The following is a 22,759-nucleotide window of genomic DNA, read 5'->3' as shown; positions in this document are numbered from 1 at the left end:
GCAGAAAGACGTGTTAGTTGGTTACGGGGGATAGTGCAAGACACAGGAGACACCCCGTTCCAGAGGTGACCCTGGGTCTTTTAGTGCCCGGTGTATAGCACCTCGGTTTAACGTCTCATGCGAAAGACGAGTTAGTAGGTTAGGTGCAGCGGGGGATCGAACCAGCGATCTCTGGATTGTGAAGCTAGTCTGTTACCACTAGACCACGGATCCGCTACTAACGGACTAGTGCAATGGTGACTCTATAATAAACGTCATTTAAAATCATTCATATCTTGCTTTGTGAAAACATCACATGACTACATGAATGAAAGACACAGTTGTATTCCGTATATTTAATGTGATTCATAGTTAAATCTCTTTAATATAACTACATAAAAATTCAGTGTATACACAAGTGAACATAATTAACAAGGCTATCACAGTGAAAATATCACAGACAAATATAACATAAAAGTGAACTATTCCAATGAAATAACTAAATGCGATTGGAGAACTGAACATGAAATTGCAAATTGTGTGTATGAAATATATATTAAATAACAAATAAAAACTTCATAAAATGCATAAAAGATGTAGATGAAATAGAAAATTTAACGTAAAAAATAATACATTAAACATTGTATTTACAGTTCACACACAGCAATCGAAGCCACAACGTCAGCGCATATCTATCTATTTGTATTTGTTATAATATTCGGCATCAAACACGATATTGTTAAAAAGCAGATGTGTCAAAACTGCGTTATTTTTTTTTATATGATGGTTAAATTGGTCTGTGGTTCCTTGCTATACAAAATGGTTTGATGTGTACGTTAGTTCCTTAATAATTAAATTATTTGCAGTTTTTTTTGTTGTTGAAAAAGGCGCTTCCCAAAACAAGGTTATTTCCCTTAGAATTATCTCACCTTATTGTGAAAAAGTATAACCCTCAATAAATGCATTTTCCAGTGACTTTTTTCTAAGCCATTCATATTTACTATGCGACTGAGGATCGCGTGCAACACGTTAAATTTATATATTCATAAAACTTCTAACAAAATGGTTCATTTATTATATGTTATAAAATGAAATGAACACGAATTTTCAGACTAATTTGATTCGTTTGTGTGATTTTTCACATGGTTATGAACAATAAACAACAACAAGTGAAGCTAATAGAAATACCGTTATTTGTTTTATGTGTAACAGCAGACTAATTGTTATTTGTCTAAAATTTAGGGTCATGCGCATTCAAAATTAACAATCAGTAGGATCTTATCAACACTCATTCAGAACAATACCGCTTATCGAGAGCTATTACGTACATTTAGAACAATACCGCTTATCGAGAGCTATTACGTAATGCAGATAATGATAAAAATCTAACTGTGGTGACAACTAACACGCAGCACATTGTGTCCAGTACGCAAACTACATGTATCAAACACACACGATTGTTTCTCTTTGCGCGACTATTTATTTTAACAACTAAAATCCCATTACCGTATAGACCAGTTCACGCGTGACGTCACGCGCACCTGCGTGTTTACATCCGGGCTATATTGGTAGTCAAAAGAAAAATACAATCAATGGGGAGAAATAGAGCGTGATCGGTTAAATTTAAACGATTATATTTAGATTTTATTTTTCAACATGCCAACAAGTTGTTCTACGTTACTGAAACAAATAAGATTGAACACAATGAATAAATAGATCAAATCCAAATAAAAAACATTTACAAATTAACCATAATGTCTGGGCAGGTACCTTTACCCTGGTCCGGGAAAACTAACATGTTGACACATTAAATAAACATTTAATTAAATTAAATGCAATAGTTTTCATTTGATTGTTTGCATCAATCTTAAAATCGTTTAAGCCTTTGTATACCGGTGTTTTATTGCCCCTTTGTTCTGCCTAATCCGATTATCTCGTTTTGATCAGATATTGTCCAGACCTAACTAACAACATGGTGTCATAAATCACACTAGGTGGCAGATGACAGTCTGGTCATTAAACGCAATTGATGATGCCACCATGTCTTCATTCTGGTAGTATTAAGTAACTAGGCATTTGGTTGAATAAATTTACCACCGACATACTTAACAGTTGCTTAAATTAGATATGTTACATAATAATTGTACAAATTTGAAGTCTATAGATTATCAGAAATTGAACACGGTAAAGAAAAAGGCCCGTTTTATTTATAAAAAAATAAGGTATTTATGAATTATAAAATGTAAATACAAAATATTTTACGTATTTAGCGGGCATCGGTTAATTATAAATACGTCATTCAGTATGAAAATGTAATGTTACGGCAATGCACGAAATACATCATAAAAACAAGAAATAACGTTTGACATCAATGGGGGTAAATAATAATGAAACAATGTGTGTGTTAAATGTTAGATAGTTGTCACTCATACTCGATCACTAGTAACGAGTTTACAAAATACATGAATACACAGTTCAATTTGCATCATGTGAGGTTGTGTTTTTCAGTTAAATGTTAATATTCCTCAAGTCATTCTCTGAACAACACCCATCCAAATTAAAATTACATGTAAATACCTTCGTGAACTTCGCTTTTAATAGGGCTTTGTAGTACGTTTATTTTCAATGAAACACTGACACATTCTAGCTATCACTAATTTTTTATTATTCTAGTTTACGCATGCAATTGATAATTATAATTTTATAATTCGATGTAACATTATTTTTATTGAAGCTTTTCTGCAAATAATTATACGGCTAATGCATAGAGCTCTTTGTTGCGTCGAATTGTCTGTCGTTCAGTCTTCAGACAATCTTAATTACTTTTATGCTAATGACGCGTTCTTTTAAAATGCACATAAATGTGTTAATGCATTCTTTTGGCACTGAACATTATATTTTTTAAATATTATTTAGGTGTTGTTTATTAAGTTTCTTTTCGATGTATTGACTAAACAAGTCTCGTTATCCATATGCTTTGCGTTAGCTGTAAGCAATGCTTTTTGACTACCAGTGCATTGCGCATGCGCGAAAATCGGGAATCAAAACAATAACAATGAACTGGTCTATACATGACCTCATGTTACAATGCACTTACGAAAAAAAGATCAATTTAAAGTTGTGATCGTCGGATAAAGAATGAAAATCCGTACGATTTTAAAGTAAAATTTAGACATAAATAAAATATTTCATTAAAAAAGACAAGACATTACACCTGTTTGCGATGAGCACTTAAATAATCAAAAATGTTAAAACTGTTGAATGTTATTCAGCACACAAAATCATTTGAGAGTATTACCGACCAAATAAGAACAAAAAATAAAGCAATTTGTAAAGTCTGTTTCTTGACATTGACCCATTTTAAGACTTAATAGCATACATATTGTATGCTTTCCCAAATATTCATTGGTTGATTATTAGAAGGTCAGTATTATAAGTTCGATTTAAAATAATACAAGTCACCGGATTGGAAAAAGAGACATCATTCGTGACTACGCAAGGGAAGTGACTAAGTTTAACTTGGGTAAACGACTGCGTGAAAAAGTGTTGTCTGTATGTCGGCAATAGTTGCGCCCCTTGACATACATACATTCTTTTGTACAAAGAATGGTTTAATAAATTCTTTATATAAAAGGAAACTCAACATTTAAAATTTACATCAACAAACGTTTCTGACTTCAAAAATAGGAATAATACCTAATTTAAATGTAAAACGAATAATATAAGTGACAGAAAAAATAATATAAGTGATAAAAATGCTAGCTGTGCCTAAAAAATGCGATTTCAGCACTCACAAAGAAAACACAACGCAAAAAAATCACATAAATAAATGCAAATTATAGCATCACGTTGTTTTAAAAAGTCAATAAACAATTTCCTTAAGTAACAATTTAACAACATAAAAGTGTCACAAATGACAATCAAGTTTTCTTTTAAATAAAATAAATAAAATAAATATTTAGAGGAAACAATAGTACTCTCTCATTCAGCAATGTCATGTTCGTCGTATTATAGTATAATAATAATATAAGTGACATAAAAAATAATATAAGAGATAAAAATGCAAGCTGTGCCTTAAAAATGCGATTTCAGCACTAACAAAGAAAACACAACGCAAAAAAATCACATAAATAAATGCAAATTATAGCATCACGTTGTTATAAAAAGTCAATAAACAATAGCCTTAAGTAACAATTTAACAACATAAAAGTGTCACAAATGACAATCAAGTTTTCTTTTAAATAAAATAAATAAATACATATTTAGAGGAAACAATAGTACTCTCTCATTCAGCAATGTCATGTCCGTCGTATATTAACTAGTTAAGACGTCGATTATTTACTCCAAAATATTTGATGTTATATAACGGATGAAAACAAAAGCACACAAAGTAATTTGTGAACGTTTGTCTAAAGCAAGCCAATATGAACACTAGTATATTTCAATAAAAAATAATAGTAAATAGCGATATGATAATCTGTATTGTAAAGAATAGGCAAGTAAACAACATCGTGCCATACAACTCTTCGCGAGCTCTTCTCCATGGTAAGTCTTAATGCGTTAACGTATAGTATTATAAGAACAAGATTTCAGGACGCGATTTAAAAATTATATTTCACGCAGGTAATGCAATCGATAACAAGCATACTAAAATGTTTATTATAAAATGCACAACACGGGTCAATGTTTTACCATAAAAATGAATACAGTCGGTACTGTCTTTTAGATATTTCAATCTTATGTACGATAAAATTGCCTCGCATTTTTTAAAATTACAATTGTATATTTAAATACAATAATTGATTTTTTATCTTTGCTTGAATTAGATTAATACGACATCGAACAAGAAAACGGAATGAACAAGCTATTGGCTACCCTATTAGGGCGTACACATTGAAACACGCGGAATGCAGTGTAACAATCTTGAGTCGAATGACCGCACAGAACAGCAAACAATTTTCGCCGATTTCGGACTTCTTATGTTTAACTACTGGACAAAGTTTAAGACCTTGACATATATAACCAGGTACCTATGGAAATGTACACATCTACCTGAATGCAAGCCTATTGCACGACGCACGATTTCGATCTCTCGTTCAGGTAAAACAGGGTCTCTGAGTTCGGTCGCACCTTCGGTGCCGGCTGAACCTGTTTTAAAAGCACCTTTTCTTTTGGCCCGGTACACAGCGCGGACGGTGGTCGAGAATAGTTGGGACAAACGCTGTCATCTACTTTGTCCCAAGTCCGAGACGATCGAACCCTTGTGGGGACGTCAGAAATCGCGCGGCTCCCAATGCCGGCCACAATATCCGAGACATCATCGAAATCGGGATCGATTACGATATAGGAGACTACGGTTCCGTCGTGACATCCAACGAGCAGGGTTCTTTGATCTGAACATACGGTAATGTTTGAAATCGAAGAGTGCACGTCACATTTGGCAATGTGAGTGCCAGTTCGCAAACTAATAACGGACACGTGACTGCCTTTGAAGTAAACCACTGCCCCTCCGTTGAGGACGATTGCTGAAGGTGGAACGCCCGGATTCTCCAGCTGACCAGCGAGCCGGCCATTGCCGATATCGAAGATGTTGTACTCGCTATCTATGCAAAAGTTTACATCCGAGAAGACAAGAGAGCGCATGGAAGTTCCGGGACTCATAAAGTGGTCACAGACGGTGATAATAGCTCCCGAGCTTATATCGAGCACCAACAATCCGAGCTGGGATGCTTCATCTTGCACGTGACCGTTGCTAGGCCCGTCGGACGGAAACGTTGAAAAGAGAACAATGACGAGGTCGCGCCCGCTCGTACTTGGTACGACTTGTTTGATTGTGTCAATGTTGACCACCTCTTGGAAACTCTCCGGTGTGTAATATGAAACCTTGTGGTCCTCGTTAAGGGAAAACGTACATATGGTGGGGGTATCGAACTCACCGGTTCTTTCGAGGTAATCCTGGGCAGTCAGTACCACCATGTTTTCGTCGTCGTGCGTTAGAAACGGTCGATCGAGGATGTACTTTAATGACAGAGGATGCGTGCTCTCTCGAAACCCATCTGACATGAAACTGAACTTCGTGATATAATATGGAGCCTTGAAGCCATGTTCCTCTTGGGCAACGTACACTATAGACTGCGCTGACCTTGCACCTAGGCTGTACCCGGTTGTGTTGCCAAATTCCTTTACAACTTTCCGTTCATCCATGTCCCATATCTTGACAGCGGCGTTTTTCTTCCTTGGCTTACTCGATATCAGAACGTACTGGCCGTCGGGAGTGCAAGCAAAATCTTGTACGGGCGAATCGTGAGTAAGAAGATCTAACATCACTCCATTGTGCATATCGATCACTCCAAGTTCGTCGCTTTTCTTACAGCGAACATACGCGGTGGAATTATCTGCCGTGAGCTTCATTTCTAAAACCTCACTTGTCAGTTTGTCCAGCATGTTGACCTGGTTGGCCGTCGCATCGATATTCCATACTTGTATGTCCTTCGAGCCTCTGATATGTGTAACGACCTGATTTTTATGTTTGGAAATCAGCATTTCAGCTATGATTCCGACGGGTGCCTGTATATTAGAAATCTTTTCGCCGGTAGAGGAATTCCAAATATAAAGGTTTCTGAAGATTGTCGCAAGCACAAAAGCACCATCTCGTGAGAAATCTGCATTCGTGTAATGCAAGTCGTCGTAGTGACTCTTTGGCAATCGGAATTCGTTTGGCACGTCGGCGGGTCTTTCTAAGCTTACAGTCACCTTCTCGGAAAAGCGGTCATATACCAGAATATTGTCTAAGCCTCTGATCAAAAGTTTGTCATCCTTGGGAGAGATCTTCAAATCTACTATTTTGTCATCACCTAGGTCATCATCTAACGGACTTTTGTATGCCAATTCGACGGTACCTCGATGGACGTGCAGAACCAATAGTTTAGCCTCGTTCGGGCTGGAAACGTATGCACGCAGCCCGTCAACGGTAAACGCGAGACACGACGGTTTGTGACCCGCCGGGACAGTACAGATATGTTCTAAGGAGTACAAATCGTAGCAAAGAATAAATTCATTGGAGTTGCAGAAAAGGTGTCGACCGTTTGGCGCTATTTCACTAACGTCACATTTCCCGTCTAAGCTGATTATCTGCAAGAATTCGCACGCAACCAGATCGGCAATGCAAAGGAAACTAGTTTCAGTCGTGACAATTACGGTAAGCCGCTCGTTAGTTAAGCTGATCGATGCTAGCTTGTACTTCTCTTTTACTTTCAGTTCAATGTGGTTCATGACGATCAACTGGCCAACAAATTCTCCCGTTTCCGACTTATGAACCTTAATAGCTTTTTCTGTCAAGTGGTCGACGATTACAAAATACTTGCTATCGGGGGTCACGTACAGATCTCCATTGGAGGCAAATACGCTTCCTTTCTCTTCCCCGGTTGCAACGTCAAACCTGTACACGTTTGAATTATCTTTCACCTTCATAAGCAGGTATCGGTCACCTCCCGCTAGTCTATAAACATCCCCGCAAAATGGTCCAGTGAGCGTATGCTGGAGGGAGCTGCCTGGCACTTGCATGTATGGAAAGTTTGGAATCATCGCACAATGCTTCAAACCAGCCGTGTCGCACTGCTTAACCAACGCGCGAATATTATGATGACTCTTGTAGTACGGAAGCAAATGGCCGGCTAATTCTGGAGCAAGGTTATTGATATCAGCATGTATGGTCTGTTCCGCCATCCTCAAAGCCTCTTCAACTAGCGTCGCCTCTTCACCTGGGTTGAGGACAAAATCAGCCAATATATGGGTCAACGAAAGAGCTTTCATCTTATTATAGAGCCATTCGTAGTTGAATAAAACCAGACCATTGAGTTCTTCCAAACGTCCTGCAAGGAACAAATGCCTTGGGACCTGATCATATTTTCGTTTGTTGAACCTTACTGTCCCGTCCAGACCAGTGAAGGAAAGCGGCTGGCTAGCGACCAAACGATCGACTTTACTACCGCAAGGCGGCAAGATTAAGTTTCCGGCTGTTTCCGGACTTTTGACGGGTTTCTTTGTATTCGCCCAAGTGCCAAGAAAGTAATCGGCGAGCATTGAATGGATTTCTTTTAAAACCGTCTCAGATGAAAGGTATCGTTTCTTTACAGCGAGTTCGAACTCCCCGTGGCACCACAAAGAAACGGTGACTCCGTCCGATTCCTTATGAGTCAAGAACGCTTCAATATCGCCCTTTAAGGCCAACCATTTGGCAAACGGGATCCGTCGCACTGGCGGGTGATAGGTGACATAAACTGAATTCAGGACATCGTCATCCAGTGACAAGAGATCCTCCATTTCGCAATCACTTAACCCTGTCACCGAGGCAACCAGATAACTCAACGACCTTTCCACCAACACACGACCATGCCTTGTTTCAAGTGCGGTGAACAATGTTTGTATGGTGTCGTGTATATTGAAGGGAAGATCACCTTCGTCAATTCTCTCGAAGGAAGACAGCAACTTTGCTCGGTGGGTTACGAGCTGGATAAACATTGCCAAAGAGCAAGAATTGAATTTACTACTGAACACATGGCGTTGAAGGGAGGTAATTTTGCGGCTGTACAAACTAAGCGTGTATTGCATAAGACCGTTCGCATTTTCTTGAGTCATTTGAGTAACTCCCAGCATGTAGCTCAAATCTTTCACAATTTCAGTCTTAAGCCGATCAAGGATGGAATGCCGCGTCGGATGCGTTGAAATGATAATCTTGATGTTCGCGTTCAATTTAGTTGGCAACCAGGACATACTGTGTGCGTTATATTCTGGAATGAGCTTGTCAATAGAGTCCAGAAAGATGACGACGTTTAAATCCCTCTGCACAGAATTGAGGACATCGTGAAAATACCTCTGGAGGTCTTTGCAGTCGTAAGGCATGTCGGCGTGTGATCGTCCGAGCGTGTGCAGCAGTTGATGGCACAATGTCATCAGCACCTGTTTGATATCTGAACTCTTGGATGTGTAGCCAATGTAGCGCACTGCGCAGATAGTCTTCCCGACTGAGTTAGAGATGACCTTGAATAGATAAGTAAAATGGATTAAATTCGATAAAAGCATCGAATTTATACAGACAAAAATGGTCCACTGGTACAATTTACCGAATACATGTAAATGTTTAATTTGATGTTTTACTTAATTAATACAATAACGTCCGCTGATATGATAAGTTTACGATGTACATGTACAACGATAATATTGCGATATGCAATACTTGTGATGATGATGATTGATGAGGATGATGATGATGAATGATGATAATGATGATGAATGATGATAAATGATGATGATGACGATGATGATGATAAATGATGATGATGATTGTGATGACGATGATGATGATGTATGATGATGATGATGATATGTAAGCTGCATTATTACATGTGACTAATAAACTAATTATCATCATAATTAATCTGATTATTACATATGATTACAACAAACCATTTCAAAAAAACGTTATGACTTATACGAAAATATTTAAATATGGTACACACCTCTGTCGCCATTTTGGAAAGAAGTGTCGATTTTCCTGAACCGGATTCGCCGTACACCACCAAGGGTTTAGACGTCGGTGCTGCAAGGTACTTCTTCACCTCACTTACAAGTTTATCTTGACCATAGAACGCTGCTGCTTTTCGTTTGCAGCACAACCAGTGTTGCAGAACTTCTTCGTAGATATCAGGATCGACATCGAACTTTGTCTTGGAAACAGTTTCGTCAACTAGTCTTTTGAGTGCGCTGTGAAAATCGTCGCACAGCTTTTTCAGGTAAGGCGCGTGTAATTTCGGATGAATGACGTCATCGTACCGCCACAATACGTCATAATGAAAACAGTTCGGATTGGACACTGCGCTTTTATACGTATTCGCTACCTGCGAAAGTTTATTTGCACACGTTTCGTCTAGCTCTAGAAGATCAGTTTTCTCGTTTGTAGATATCTCAGCGAAGTCAGCCGCCTTTGTGTCGTCGACGTAGTTTTTCAGGTCAACAATTGTTCTGGCCAAGAGGACGCATCTCTTCTGTGGGTTGTCCGTTTCATCAATTGCTCGCTGGATGCTGATGTCGTGAGCTGAATACACACGAAATTGCTTAAATAAAATATGGGCTATTTAGAACGGGTTGTAACATGTATTATAAAACATTATCTAAAATAACTTTAAAAATGAATTAAAATCCTAAAGCAACTATAGATGATAAGTAATTGTATATACCAGAACAACATTCTTTTGCAAGTATGTTATTCATCATATACAATTTTTAATGAAATGACCAACAATTTAAAGAACAAATATCGAATTAATATGTAATGGAATAGACACTGGTTGAATGCCAGAAAAAAAACACAAAGCGTTCACCGAGAGCAAAATGAGTGCAGCCTATGCACATTTGTTGCTAGGTCCTGTTGGTTCTTCTTTCAATGACCACCTTATATTGCATGTTTTACTCACTAGATGATGTGTATTTCTGTTTCGACTCCTGGTCTATGTTGCCCTCGAGGTAGGCAATTTCCGCAGCCCTCTGCAGCAGACGTCGCAACTCTTTCTCCGCTGCCTGCCACTGGCCCATGACCTCTTCGCACTCCTTGGCGTCCTCCTGCAATGCAAGGGTCTATTTTAAGGGCTAGTTGCAGGGACGTGTATCCCTGTCTATGGGGTATTCAACTTCTTGTTATGATACATTCTAGAATAAATATCAGCCTTTTTGTCCCAGCTGACTGAGCAAGGGCACTCTGCATATGATTTCTGCGGCAGTGTTATGTCAGCTGTTTGGGTCGTAACACTGTAACTATAGCAGTTTTCAATACGCATGGCTCTAGTAAACAAGATGTGGATGAGGGTCACAGAAAAAGGATTATATAAGACGTTTACCAATAATGTTCGATTAACCCATTTATGCCTAGCGTCCTGAAAAAAGGACTTTGCAAACAGCGTAGACCAAGATGAGACGCCGCATAATGCGGCGTCTCATCTGGGTTTGCACTGTTTGCTTAAATGAATTTCTGTAACAAAAATTCTAAATATGGAAATAAATATACTAGACATCCCTAATTTTGGAAATAAATTGATCCACTTTAGAAGGATGGGAGAGTCCACTAGGCATAAATGGGTAAATAATTGTTTTGTTTATACACTTTCGATACGAAACATCGTTTTTAATTTGAAAATATATACACTCCAAAACATATTATTTCGATTCCAAAATGATAATAAAATTCATGAAGTACTCTCAAAACTACTACTGTCTATAATTGTTTCATATAATCGCTATTTCGCTCTATATTATATCAAGGTTTTAGAATTAAAATACTACATAAGTTCATAACGTTTCCACGTTTATCTTTCATAAAAAACAAGTTCCGTTGTTAGATTTAATACCTATGCCTATAATAAAGACGAAAAGTCGAAATATTATATTTTAAGACACATCTTTATTGACATTTCGATAAGGCCGATCCTTCCAAAGCTGTCGTCGTATTGTGAAATATAAGACCTTGGTACACGAGAAAATATTTCATTTATCAAAGTTAAACAAATCCACGTATTTTAGGATCTAATCTTCTTGAAGAATATTCACGCTCATAAAAAAATGACAACATTTCTAACATTTTTGAATTCATAATAATTTAAATTAATAATTTTTATGATTTGGGTGCATACTTAAACCTGGAATGGGGTCGAAAATTAAACAAAATCAAATTTAATTGTGGTGTATGAATGATAACATGCAAATTGTCACCATGGTAATCCCATGTTGCACATGTATGATCCACATCATTTATGATACATGTGCACGCCTACCCATTTATCCATTAACTCAATTATGGAATCATAAATCATAAATAACTCGAATCTCATACACGATAGGCGCATCAAATTATACACAAAACCGAGTACACACTCATCCAATCATATATACTAGGCCATGATCAAATAATAAGCACATCTAAACATGCATCCTTAAATCCACTTATCCATCAATACAATAAATGCTTACAATACATGAACGTAGAAACAAAACATACAGTTCGTAGAATAATACGTTTTTCATTTGAGTCGCGTTCTGAGAAAACTGGGCATAATGCATGTGCTTAAAGTGTCGTCCCAGATTAGCCTGTGCAGTCCGCACAGGCTAATCAGGGACGACACTTCCCGCCAAAATTGGACTTTTGCTGAGAAGAGACTTTATTAAAACGAAAAATGTCATAAAAGCGGAAAGTGTCATCCCTGATTAGCCTGTGCGAACTGCACAGGATAATCACGGATGAAACTTTACGCTCATGCATTAAGCCCATCATGCGGCGTCTCATCTGGGTCTACGCTGTTTGCCAAGGCCTTTTTTAGACGCTAGGCATACGTGGGTTAATCATTTCTTAGTGTGCATACTCATCCCAGTAACAGAAAACTGAGCTACTTGAATAAGAGGTATAGGAGTGAGAAAGGCCGTAGAAATGATGGCATAACCAATGCCCACACGCGTTGACGGGAAAAGGATCGAACCCGCGATCATCGGATTTGTAGACCAGCGATGTACATACTGAGCTAGCGGGCCCGTCAATACTGTATATACGATACATTGATACAAAGAGTGTGTATAATATAAAAAAACATAAACTAGATGCAGTACATGTGATGCACACAATTCATACATTACACATAATACCTTTGTATACAATATTCACATATACACACATTTATCTAAAGTACTTACACTGAAGTAGTCTGGAAATTTTTCTTTGAGGCTTGCCAAGAGGTAAGTGGGCGGTACAGAGTTGTCGTCCCTGGTGTACCACTCGTCCAGGAGCGAGGCGGACTTGGTCTCGCGACTTCTGTGACCTTTCAAGGTCACCATGAGAGTCTCGTATTCCGCTGCGGGAATCACGCGGGGCAAAGGTCGATTGCCGTATTTCTGCCCAATAAAGGCCTGGAAGAATAGTATGATACAAGGAGTCACCATGTACTATGGTAACTATGTTTCTCTATATAAAATCGGGTTGTTGATGTGAGTTGTGTTTATTTTGATTAAATTAAAAAACAAAACCTATGATTTTGGGAAAGTTATGGTAACTACAGAACCAAATATAAACCTATCGTGTATGAGCGACATTCATTTTGCAAAAAGTAGCGATAATATAAACCGTTATAGCTGTATGATTGAAGTAAACATTCTTAAGCATGTACTAGTACAAGCTGCTAGATTATTGGTTAAAGCGGATTAACAAAGCCTATAATCCCTAAAGTGGCAATCCTGACCTAAATACACGTAGATCGCATTTTACAACAATAACCGCACTATCGAAACTACTGTTGTGCTGAGTCAGGACACAATTTATATCGCCCCCTTGGTGCAAGAAAGGTACAATGCGACATTAAAATAAGAAGGCACATGGTACCTTTCTGCACCAAAGGGGCGATATGTAGTGACTCAATGCCTGTTGGTTGCCACATGTAACTAAAACAGAGAGCCTAAAACGTTCAAGTGATCTTTATCACCATACAAATAGTGTGATTTGTACACTGGTCTAATACCACAAGTTTGATCCCAACGGCATCGTTAAAAGCTCAACATTTAGCACACTTAAGGTAAGGAATTTTACCGACGTAGCTGTCTAAGCCCACTTTCGACCTAGATTTCTTGCGAGACTTTATACAAACAGCGGCCCTACTTAACGCCAATCTAAGCGGAAACATTTTCTTATTTTAGGGGATGCAAATTAACTACGTGTGACAATGAAGGTTGCAACATTTTGAAGCTGAATGATTCAAATGTTGTTTTAATTACGTTCTTAGAATAAACTGATATGCAAATCAGTAACTTACACTATGGAACTAAACATAATTGTGACTTTTTTTCTCGGTGTATGCTATTTTCAGAATGTGATATGCGTTTTCATAATATAATAAGTTTTGTTTTTGTCTATATATACGACAACAATAACAACGATGTTCGCATAGGGGATGAAGTTGATATATCCCATATTTTGTGCGATGAACTAACAATTACATATCGGTGGTATTTAGTTGTTTTGTTTTATAAGAACAAACTGCTAAGTTGTGAATTTGGGTATTTTAGAAAAAAAAAGGCAAAATATTTATATAAATTGAAGGAGTGTATATTGATTTTTTATTATAACATAGAATAAAACTCGTAGTGCTACTTCTAACCCAGTTCGATCCAATGGGTATATATAAGTAAACAAAAGCACCGCGTAACGGGTGCCACGCCCGGCTGCGAACGCTTGTCAGAATATTTTTTTTTAGAGGTCACAGTGACATTGACCTTTGACCTAGAGACCCAAAAATGCGTGTAGAACTCATCAAGGTGCAGCCACATCTGAAGTTTCAAAGTTGTAGGTGGAATCACTTTAGAATGTTAAGGTTTTAGCACGACGCGGACGACACGACGACGGACACGACGAGCTGGCTATGACAATACCTCGGGTTTCTCCGATAAACAGCCGAGCTAAAAACAGCGCGCGGTGACGTTGCGCTCATATAAACACATACATTTGTGAACAAATAACCATAAACATTAGTGTGTCGATAATTAATATTACTTTATAATTGAATTGTGTTTGCATTTTGGTATCGTTATTATTCCAACGTTCTTTCGTTTTATCCTTTTCTGGTTTTCAGCAAGTAATATTAAAGGAACATAAGTTCCGTATGCATTTAAATTGAACAGAATATCGCAGAAAAAGTAAAATTAATGATCCATTGCCGCGTCTTGTTTTAAACGTTTTAACCTGAATAAAACATACTTTGGATCTGAACAAAACGTTCAGTGGTTGATCACAAAAAGAGACATACGAAATAAACTAAATCAAAAGAAATGAGCGGATTACTACTCTACCAGGTTTGTAGAAGAACATGTGTAGTCGTTCTTACCACGAAGTTTGGACCCGCCGAAAGTCTCTGACATTTGGCCAGCTCTCGGAAGCGGAACTCGCTGCCCAATGGGTCGGCCCCGTGACCATGGGGCGGCATGCCCCACTCAAGATCCACCATCTACAAGTTTAAGTGGCATGTGAAGGTTGGATCAGGAAAATGTGGTGTTTGTTTTTAATATGGTGGTTTAATGTAACGTTACCAGACCACGACCCAATGGAGATAATTACATTTAACAGCGTTGCTTTTAACGTTAACGCACGACTGCATATTGCAAAAACGATTTTTGGGGTACGAAAAAATGAGTTTAAACAATAAAATTTATAACAAGGAGAATACGGTTGTATCTCAATAATGTTCCGTTATTATACGTCAGTACGTAGAAAACACACATTTTTCAATTTCCGTACTGTACAATAGGTGTAAATAATAAAAGAATGGCCACTCGGTGTGCAGATAATATGCATTTCCATGCCTTCTTGCATGCGTTTCTTTTACAGTTCAATGTGTTCATTTCGTTGCTAATGATTGCATTGATTAATGGCTACAATGAGTTTGTTTCACGTTGACGCTCATTTATTAACCTGAGTATGGTAAAGTGACCGTTTCAAATAACACAAAAGCAGACAAACAAACATATGAGTCGCGTAGAAAAAAACTGAGAAAACTGGGCATAATGTATGTTCGTAATGTGTCATCCCAGATTAGCACGTGCAGTCCGCCTTAACTGGATTTTCGTGTAGAAGAGACTTCCTTTAAACGAAAAAAAAACATACAAGCGGAAAGTGTCATCCCTGATTAGCCTGTGCGGATTGTACAGGCTAATCTGGGATGACACTTTACGCACACGCATTAAGCCCCGTTTTCTCAGAACGCGTCTCATATCATCACCTGAAACTCGACGCCATACTTTTGCCGACAGTACTCTCTCATTGGCGGGTACACTCGCTCTACGAAGGCATTGCGCTCCGTCTGCGAATCTGTAGCCATAGCAACATAGTCTTGATAAAATAGATAGATATATAACAATTAATTAATGACACAATCATGGAAATTACATGTGTATTTCTTGCCGCTTAGCGGACCAGCTACACTGTTGATGCTACGTGTTTTCTAGTTGAGAGATACACTCACGAATCCTCTTTCAACCGTTAATGGCAAAAAGCGACATTCTGAGAGGGGTCAGTAATACAGGAGCGAGAATGAACTTTTAGTTACGTCCTCACATATACCCATACAATTTGATACCATTATTTATTCGTAAAAAACACATTGAACACTATTCTGCATTTGCGTGTAAAGAAAACGATTTGTAAAAAAATATAGTTATACAATCACAAGGTCAAGCATTTGTATTCAGTTATCTGTAATTTAATTGAAATACATAAGTTTTGGCGAAGTGTTTTACATTAAGATGCGATTAAGGCATTTACATAAGCACATTCCAGTTTTTACAGATTACATTTGCTTATTGAATTCGGCGTGTTAATGTATGAAGTGCAGTTAACTTAAATGCGCATTGATGTCAATTGGCGTGTGAATAATGTTTGAACGCAAGTCAAGATTTATCTATTATAAGGTTAAGGTTGAAGCTTTATTTTACACCTTTCTGATGGTAATTCGTCTCAATTGGAACATGAAGATCTGATAGACATACATATTGATATACAAGTACCGATAAGATTGACTGATTTCTTTAACACGACTTACTTACCGGTTTACACAAACATAATATTAAGTAACAAAACGGTATACACATATTTCTTGAGTTTGTTTGTATAAGTGTATACGACGGAATCAGCGGGCATTTGAAAAAGCTTGTTTAAGTGGTGATGCAAGATATCAAGTGCGCACGCGTGTAACCATCACACGAGTACGCATTAAATAAAATATGGCTCACGGAACCGCTATGTCGACGTACCCATATGCCGCTTATGGGTTGTCAGTTATTAATTATGTTTGATAATAATCACGTGCGCACGTGAAACCATCACGTAGTGCCCGTATGAAAAAATATTTATATGCAGTCGAAAGTCAACATGCTATAATATACTATATTTCTTGAAAGCTTTCGTTGTTGGACGGAGTTCAATATCTGAGATATCCCCAAATATGTTGATTATTTAAACTCGCCCTGTTAGGTCCGGTAAAATGTGGACAATTTTTACAAGTATGCTTACCTAATACATACTAATAATCACATCTTTAAATCTAATCTATATGCTACCATTTAACTAATTATAAAAGAACACTTAACAAATAAAAATGGTATCGTGATTGTGATTTTGATTGCCACATTGACACTACCATGAAATTGCACTCTAGAGTCTCAGAATAAATTACTATTTTAATTATCCAATAATGCAAGCGGAGAAATAAAATAGTGTTTATTTGGATTTGTTGGCCGTTTTCAGCAGTATTTCAGTCAAATCATGGCGTTCGGAATCATAACTCCCATATTTCTATTGGTAAGCTAGATTGCCATTCATATTTAAGTGCACATTCTAATGACAGTAATTATCTTATATGGATGAGAGGTAGAGAGAAAATGACCGTAAAAATAATTTAATCAACGATCCATACACATGATATGTGGTCGTTAAAATAAAATCGTTTAAACACTAAAATCAGAAAAAATGAAATTATGTTAATGGTGTCTGTATAGTTTTTTTTTATATTGTTGTTGACGTAAATTTAAGTATCGCTTATAAAACAATGAATCAATTTAACAGATAAACACACAAATCGTTGTGGTATGTCAGGAAATAATAGACACATCTCAAGTTGAAGCTATTGAGTGTCATTTTAATGAGAAAATACGTGGGACAGAGTGATTGCATTACCAGTTTATAAACAGTATTCAAGTTGCGGTATATTGACATAGTCGCATTGTGCGATTGATCCCCGTGAATTGATGTATTGAACTCCATAAGCGGTGTTTATTTTGAGCTTTGTCACTGTGACACCCATAAAGACACACAAACACAAAATCCCCGAAATTCCATTCCGAGTTCGATTCGAGTTTTACTGTAACTAAGTAAGCCCTTTGATAATGTAAGGGGAGAATTTATGCAAACATTAGAGTAGCAAACGGTCCGGTCATGGAACCAAAGTGTGTGTAAACACGGTCACAACTGTAGTACACTCTTAAAGGTACTCACAAGGTAAATGAAATACATTTGAACAATTAAGAAATGTTATGCGAGTTTCGTTGAATTTCACAGGTTCTTATATCAGTTTACAGTAACATTCCCTCAAAAGATATTCGCATTGTTTTCTTCGACGATGAAATGCAAACAAAATAACACGTCAGCTGTACCAGCAGTAGAGATCCTTAACAAAATAGCGAGAACAGTGAAACTTACAGATGCACAACGCATGGCCCTTCTCGCCAATAACGTAGCTCTTAAATTATGATCAAATATTTAATAAAAATAATATATTGTTTACGCATAACCATTATTCACACTTACATACCGGTAATTGGCAACCTATATAAAACGTCTACATTTACTGTAATGAAGAAATATACCTATAATTATTAACACATTTTAATATCTCATTCATGTAAAACAACTGTGTACATTATACTTTTTTTGTCTTTTGTTCTTTAAAGTCTACAACGTCGATCAATCCATTCCACCATGCATCCCTCCCTGTTTCCTTCCCTGCATCCCTCTCTCCCTCCCTCCCTTATTTAATCCATCCACCCATCCACCACAAACCCCAAAAGGAAACAATCCATTGTTTTCAAAATTAAACGACGCATTACAAGAAAAGGCCACAACATAAACATTTTCATGTTTATATTTTTGGAGTTTTACTCATTTTTCTCTATGCTTAATCACGTGTTAAGGGTATTAATTATACATTTAACCGCACCTGCTATCATCCTCATTTTTTACAAGCACGTTCACGAAAGACGTTATCAAATTCTATTTACAAATGCTAATTGAATACCCCCAAAAGGAAACAATCCATTGATTTCAAAATTATACGACGCATTACAAGAAAAGGCCACAACATAAACATTTTCATGTTATATTTTTGGAGTTTTACTCATTTTTCTCTATGCTTAATCACGTGTTAAGGGTATTAATTATACATTTAACCACACCTGTTATTATCCTCATTTTTTTACAAGCACGTTCACGAAAGACGTTATCAAATTCTATTTACAAAAAAATTAATTGAATACCAAAAACCTATTTCAGAAGATTCTAAAGCAAGTTTTGCGCTATGTGATTGCTATCTTTTCTTATAAACGTTTAATTTCCGGCTTTTAATAGGTATTGACAATTCTTTATTGATCGATGATAAACGGATAACATCTGAGTATTAGTTGAATTGAATTGATAAAACGACCATGAATAAATATGTAAATATACCTGATCAGGTGTTTCGGTGGGAAATATATGGCGGCATTGTTGACTTACAGCTCCTGTTATCGACCATTTGATTTGCGGTATTGGAATGTTAAATTTAAACGAAAGAGGCGGTAAATCTCATACGAACAGTTTCAAGTTGCCTTGACTTTACATACCGGTGGTAAATAGTGACAAACACATGTATTGACAAATTTAAAATCACGTACACATCTTAAATCAAATCAATGACAACTTTTAAAATAAAACTTAGACATTGATCATGGTGCACTGGATGAAACGTTATAAATTACGGCAACAGAATGATGTCCTTCCCTTCCTATCCAGATTTCACCAATAGTGTTAATTATTTATACCATACTTGACAGTTTGTTACATGTTACTGATTCGAACAGTGTTAACAATCATACATGCAGTCGTTGTTTTGCAGATTGATATCGACTTTACACATCGCATGTTTAAACGTAAATTCGGTAAATATCGAGAAATGCATTACGTAAATGCCGATTAACACGAGAAAACATGGACATGCTGTTTGAGCTTCACCTATATTTATGCAATACTTTTCATCAGTTTAACAAATACATGTAATTGTAACCCGACTTTCTAAAGTATCTTTAAACTTTATAAATATCTATATACGTTAATGATTTTTTTTAAGTTTAATATAAATATAAATTCATTAAAGCTTACCAATACCAGTAGAGCTGAGATATACCCGGACAACCCTATTTGGAATTTCCGGAAGTTCATTAGGGTCCACATTTCCGGCTAAAACACGATGTACTATAGGGGCCCAATCGGCCCCTTCCATTTTAAATTCTTGCTTTGAAATCTTAGATCCTTTAACTAATAGTTCGTTTATTAAACTTAGAAATAAAATTAAGCGCCAGTTGACTTCCACGCCAACAAAAAGTGCAGCATCTTTTCAGCGCTTAATGCGCCTGTTTCATACACCGACTCCGATATCTAATCATTTAACACGGTGTTAAATTACAGACTTGTGTTTCCTATATTTACTTTTAACGCCACGTTTTGTTTAACACTAAAACTGTGAAAAACTTTGATAATTCACTTCACGCGAAACCTTAAACCGCTACTGTAATAAACACGGCCTCGTTCGAGCACGCGCACTGGTTGCTAAGGGTGGCCATATTGTTATCCTTAAAGCTCTATATCCGAATTATTGGGTACACATTCGTGTACCTGGTATAGTATTTGATTTAAATCGTGTGTATTTAAATCCGAAGGAAGATTCGTTTGAACTTGCGTTGTAAAGAGGATTAAAATACGGACTGGTCTCATTATAATCTATAATTTATCACACCGACAATACATCGCGAATTTTTATGACTTAATCCAGCAGTAAAAGAACGTCAGTGATTGCTCTGCGGAAAGATGAAGACGTTTAAATAGAGGATTTTATCTATCTGTAGAGACATGCTAGCTTCTTTTTAGCCTGATCCACTCCGGTGTGTCAGTTTAACAAGTGGTTAAACGGGGCTTTTGTATGTTTGGCGTTCAGTAGTTTTTGCTTGATCTATGCATCAGGGCGCAGGATCAACAGGGTTCACATAAGTTTAAATACGGGCTTGACAGAATGTACACACACCGTAAAGAACTTTATTTTTCAAAATATTTCAATTTTTTGAAATACATTTGCAAAAATCCTAGGTGCATAAACACATGATTTTCTTGCACTTTGTGTCGCTATCTTAAGATTTAAGAATAAATCATTGAATACTTCTGAAATCGGTTACATAATTTCATATTGCGTGCGGCATAACCGCGTACACGAAGAAGCGTTACACATAGAATGTTCGGCCAAGAACACAGTTTTATTTAATACAATAATTTTAATGTATTCACATTGCCATAAGCAGCATACAAAACTGGCTTTTATGCACGAGTTGAAAATTCTTTAGAAAAAATGTTTTAAAAAGTTATTTGGAGGAAAGAAATATATCGGTGTGTTTACAACTTTACATCCATTAACGTTCGATTGTGAACCCCACAGAGTCACGAGATCCTGTACCCTTTTCATAGTAAATGACTATCGTATATTGACATATATCTGAGAATCACATACACGCTTAGGTTGATCGACTTTAGAACAGTTTTCACAATTGAGATATTTGTGATCCACTTTTTTTCCAGAGTTATGTGCCCTTAAACTTAGCCATTGGTATGGTTTAATTATAAAAAGGATACCCGTCAGCAAACTACTTCTACATTTGTTTTCTAGTGATAACAATAAAAATTGACATAAGCCATCACAATTGGGTGTAGATGTGCATCAAACGATTTTCACGCGAAGGGATATTGGCTTTATTGCTATATCCGAGTTATATGTCGTTTAAATTTTCAATGGACATATAGAACTGTCTTACTTTCCAGTACTTTTACATAAAAGGTTAGAAAAAAGCGAGACACCATGTGCCATATTTTTCATGGTTTACGAAACCATGAAAACTGTTTAACTATCTTACATTATACTCGTTTTTAAGAAATAACTTTCAGCATTGGTAAGTTGGATTGAATGCTAGGCCATGGAACATTTAGCATATGTTTGTAAAGCCGGAGAAAGCGTTTCCGTTTCCATGTAGCAACAATTTGATTTCTTCCAAAAATAAGAAGAAACTATGATACTAACAAAACTCTCTTTTAGGCGGACCAAATTGTACTTTACGTGTAGACTTACGTCACATTCCATGCGGTATGGCAGTAGTGGTTTCCGTACAGCGGAAATAAACGATTGTAGGACAGTGCATATATTAAAAAGTGCTGCTTTAACCTATTGACAAACTTGTATTCTCAATCGGCATCTTGCAATTATGTTTACACATGTATGTGCCGTCTATATACCTGACTACGCAAGGCATTGCGCGCATCTCGTTAGAATAAGTATTAGCATCCTTCATTTCGTCGCCCGTCGTTGCAGACGTAGTAGTCTAGTCGCGGCGTCAATTATTGGTTCCGTCTTGTACGATACGTCTTGGTTTTTTTGTCGGGTCAAAACCACAAATCTAAACCGTCTCCGTAGCTCAATGTCGTCGAAGTTGGTCATATGTCTATTAATTCGTCTGCATTGTCTAAGTCGTATGTGGTTTGCGTCTATATATATTTTTTTCTGAACTTAACGAGCCACGGAAAATGGTAAGTTTTATTCTGTTTTTACCGATTGGCATAATTAACCACATTTTATACAAACGTTTTCCTTACAGATACTGGCTTGTAAGGATACATGCCAGTAATATGTACTATTGGGTGATAAAGTAAATTGACATCGGTACATGCTAACTAAAGCGTTGAAAACCCGGTTTCTGTGCCTTTTTTTCTCGAACAAAATTTTGCCTTCGGGTTCGAGTGTTTGACAGTTCATTCAATTCTATACTTTTGTATTGACCCTTCGATTTACAAAGGTATGAATCATAAGGAGAAAACATGTTTGAAAGACTTAAGCTGTGAAATTTCATTTGTTTTCTC

At 37.0% G+C, this 22,759-nt stretch overlaps 1 protein-coding gene and 1 long non-coding RNA gene across 2 annotated transcripts; one reads left to right on the top strand and one right to left on the bottom strand.

Moving 5' to 3' along the window:
• Window positions 1-320: 320 nt before the first annotated feature.
• On the bottom strand, window positions 321-20,642 carry LOC127862082 (NACHT and WD repeat domain-containing protein 2-like). Its single transcript, XM_052401042.1, has 7 exons — window positions 19,967-20,642; window positions 15,780-15,868; window positions 14,889-15,008; window positions 12,712-12,924; window positions 10,452-10,596; window positions 9,498-10,072; window positions 321-9,018 (listed from the first exon to the last, which is right to left on the bottom strand). The coding sequence occupies exons 1-7, from the start codon at window positions 20,085-20,087 to the stop codon at window positions 5,044-5,046; spliced, it is 5,238 nt and encodes a 1,745-aa protein (XP_052257002.1). The 5' UTR covers window positions 20,088-20,642; the 3' UTR covers window positions 321-5,043.
• Window positions 8,412-10,544, top strand: LOC127862084 (uncharacterized). Its single transcript, XR_008040424.1, has 3 exons — window positions 8,412-8,551; window positions 8,661-9,770; window positions 9,938-10,544. It is a non-coding gene; the product is annotated as an uncharacterized LOC127862084 (long non-coding RNA).
• Window positions 20,643-22,759: the final 2,117 nt, after the last annotated feature.

The sequence above is a fragment of the Dreissena polymorpha genome, chromosome 16, assembly GCF_020536995.1.
Source record: "Dreissena polymorpha isolate Duluth1 chromosome 16, UMN_Dpol_1.0, whole genome shotgun sequence".
In the NCBI taxonomy this organism is placed as follows: domain Eukaryota; kingdom Metazoa; phylum Mollusca; class Bivalvia; order Myida; family Dreissenidae; genus Dreissena; species Dreissena polymorpha.
Note: the sequence above shows the minus strand (reverse complement) of the source record. Positions and strands in the feature narration are given on the sequence as shown.

Excerpts from the sequence above, each read along its gene's own strand:
- LOC127862082 (XM_052401042.1), bottom strand. The coding sequence starts at position 20,087 with ATGGAAGGGGCCGATTGGGCCCCTATAGTACATCGTGTTTTAGCCGGA. Across the intron at positions 10,073-10,451 it reads ACAGAAATACACATCATCTA|CTCACGACATCAGCATCCAG; the intron begins GTGAGTAAAACA and ends GTGTGTATTCAG. Across the intron at positions 9,019-9,497 it reads TTTCCAAAATGGCGACAGAG|GTCATCTCTAACTCAGTCGG; the intron begins GTGTGTACCATA and ends TATCTATTCAAG.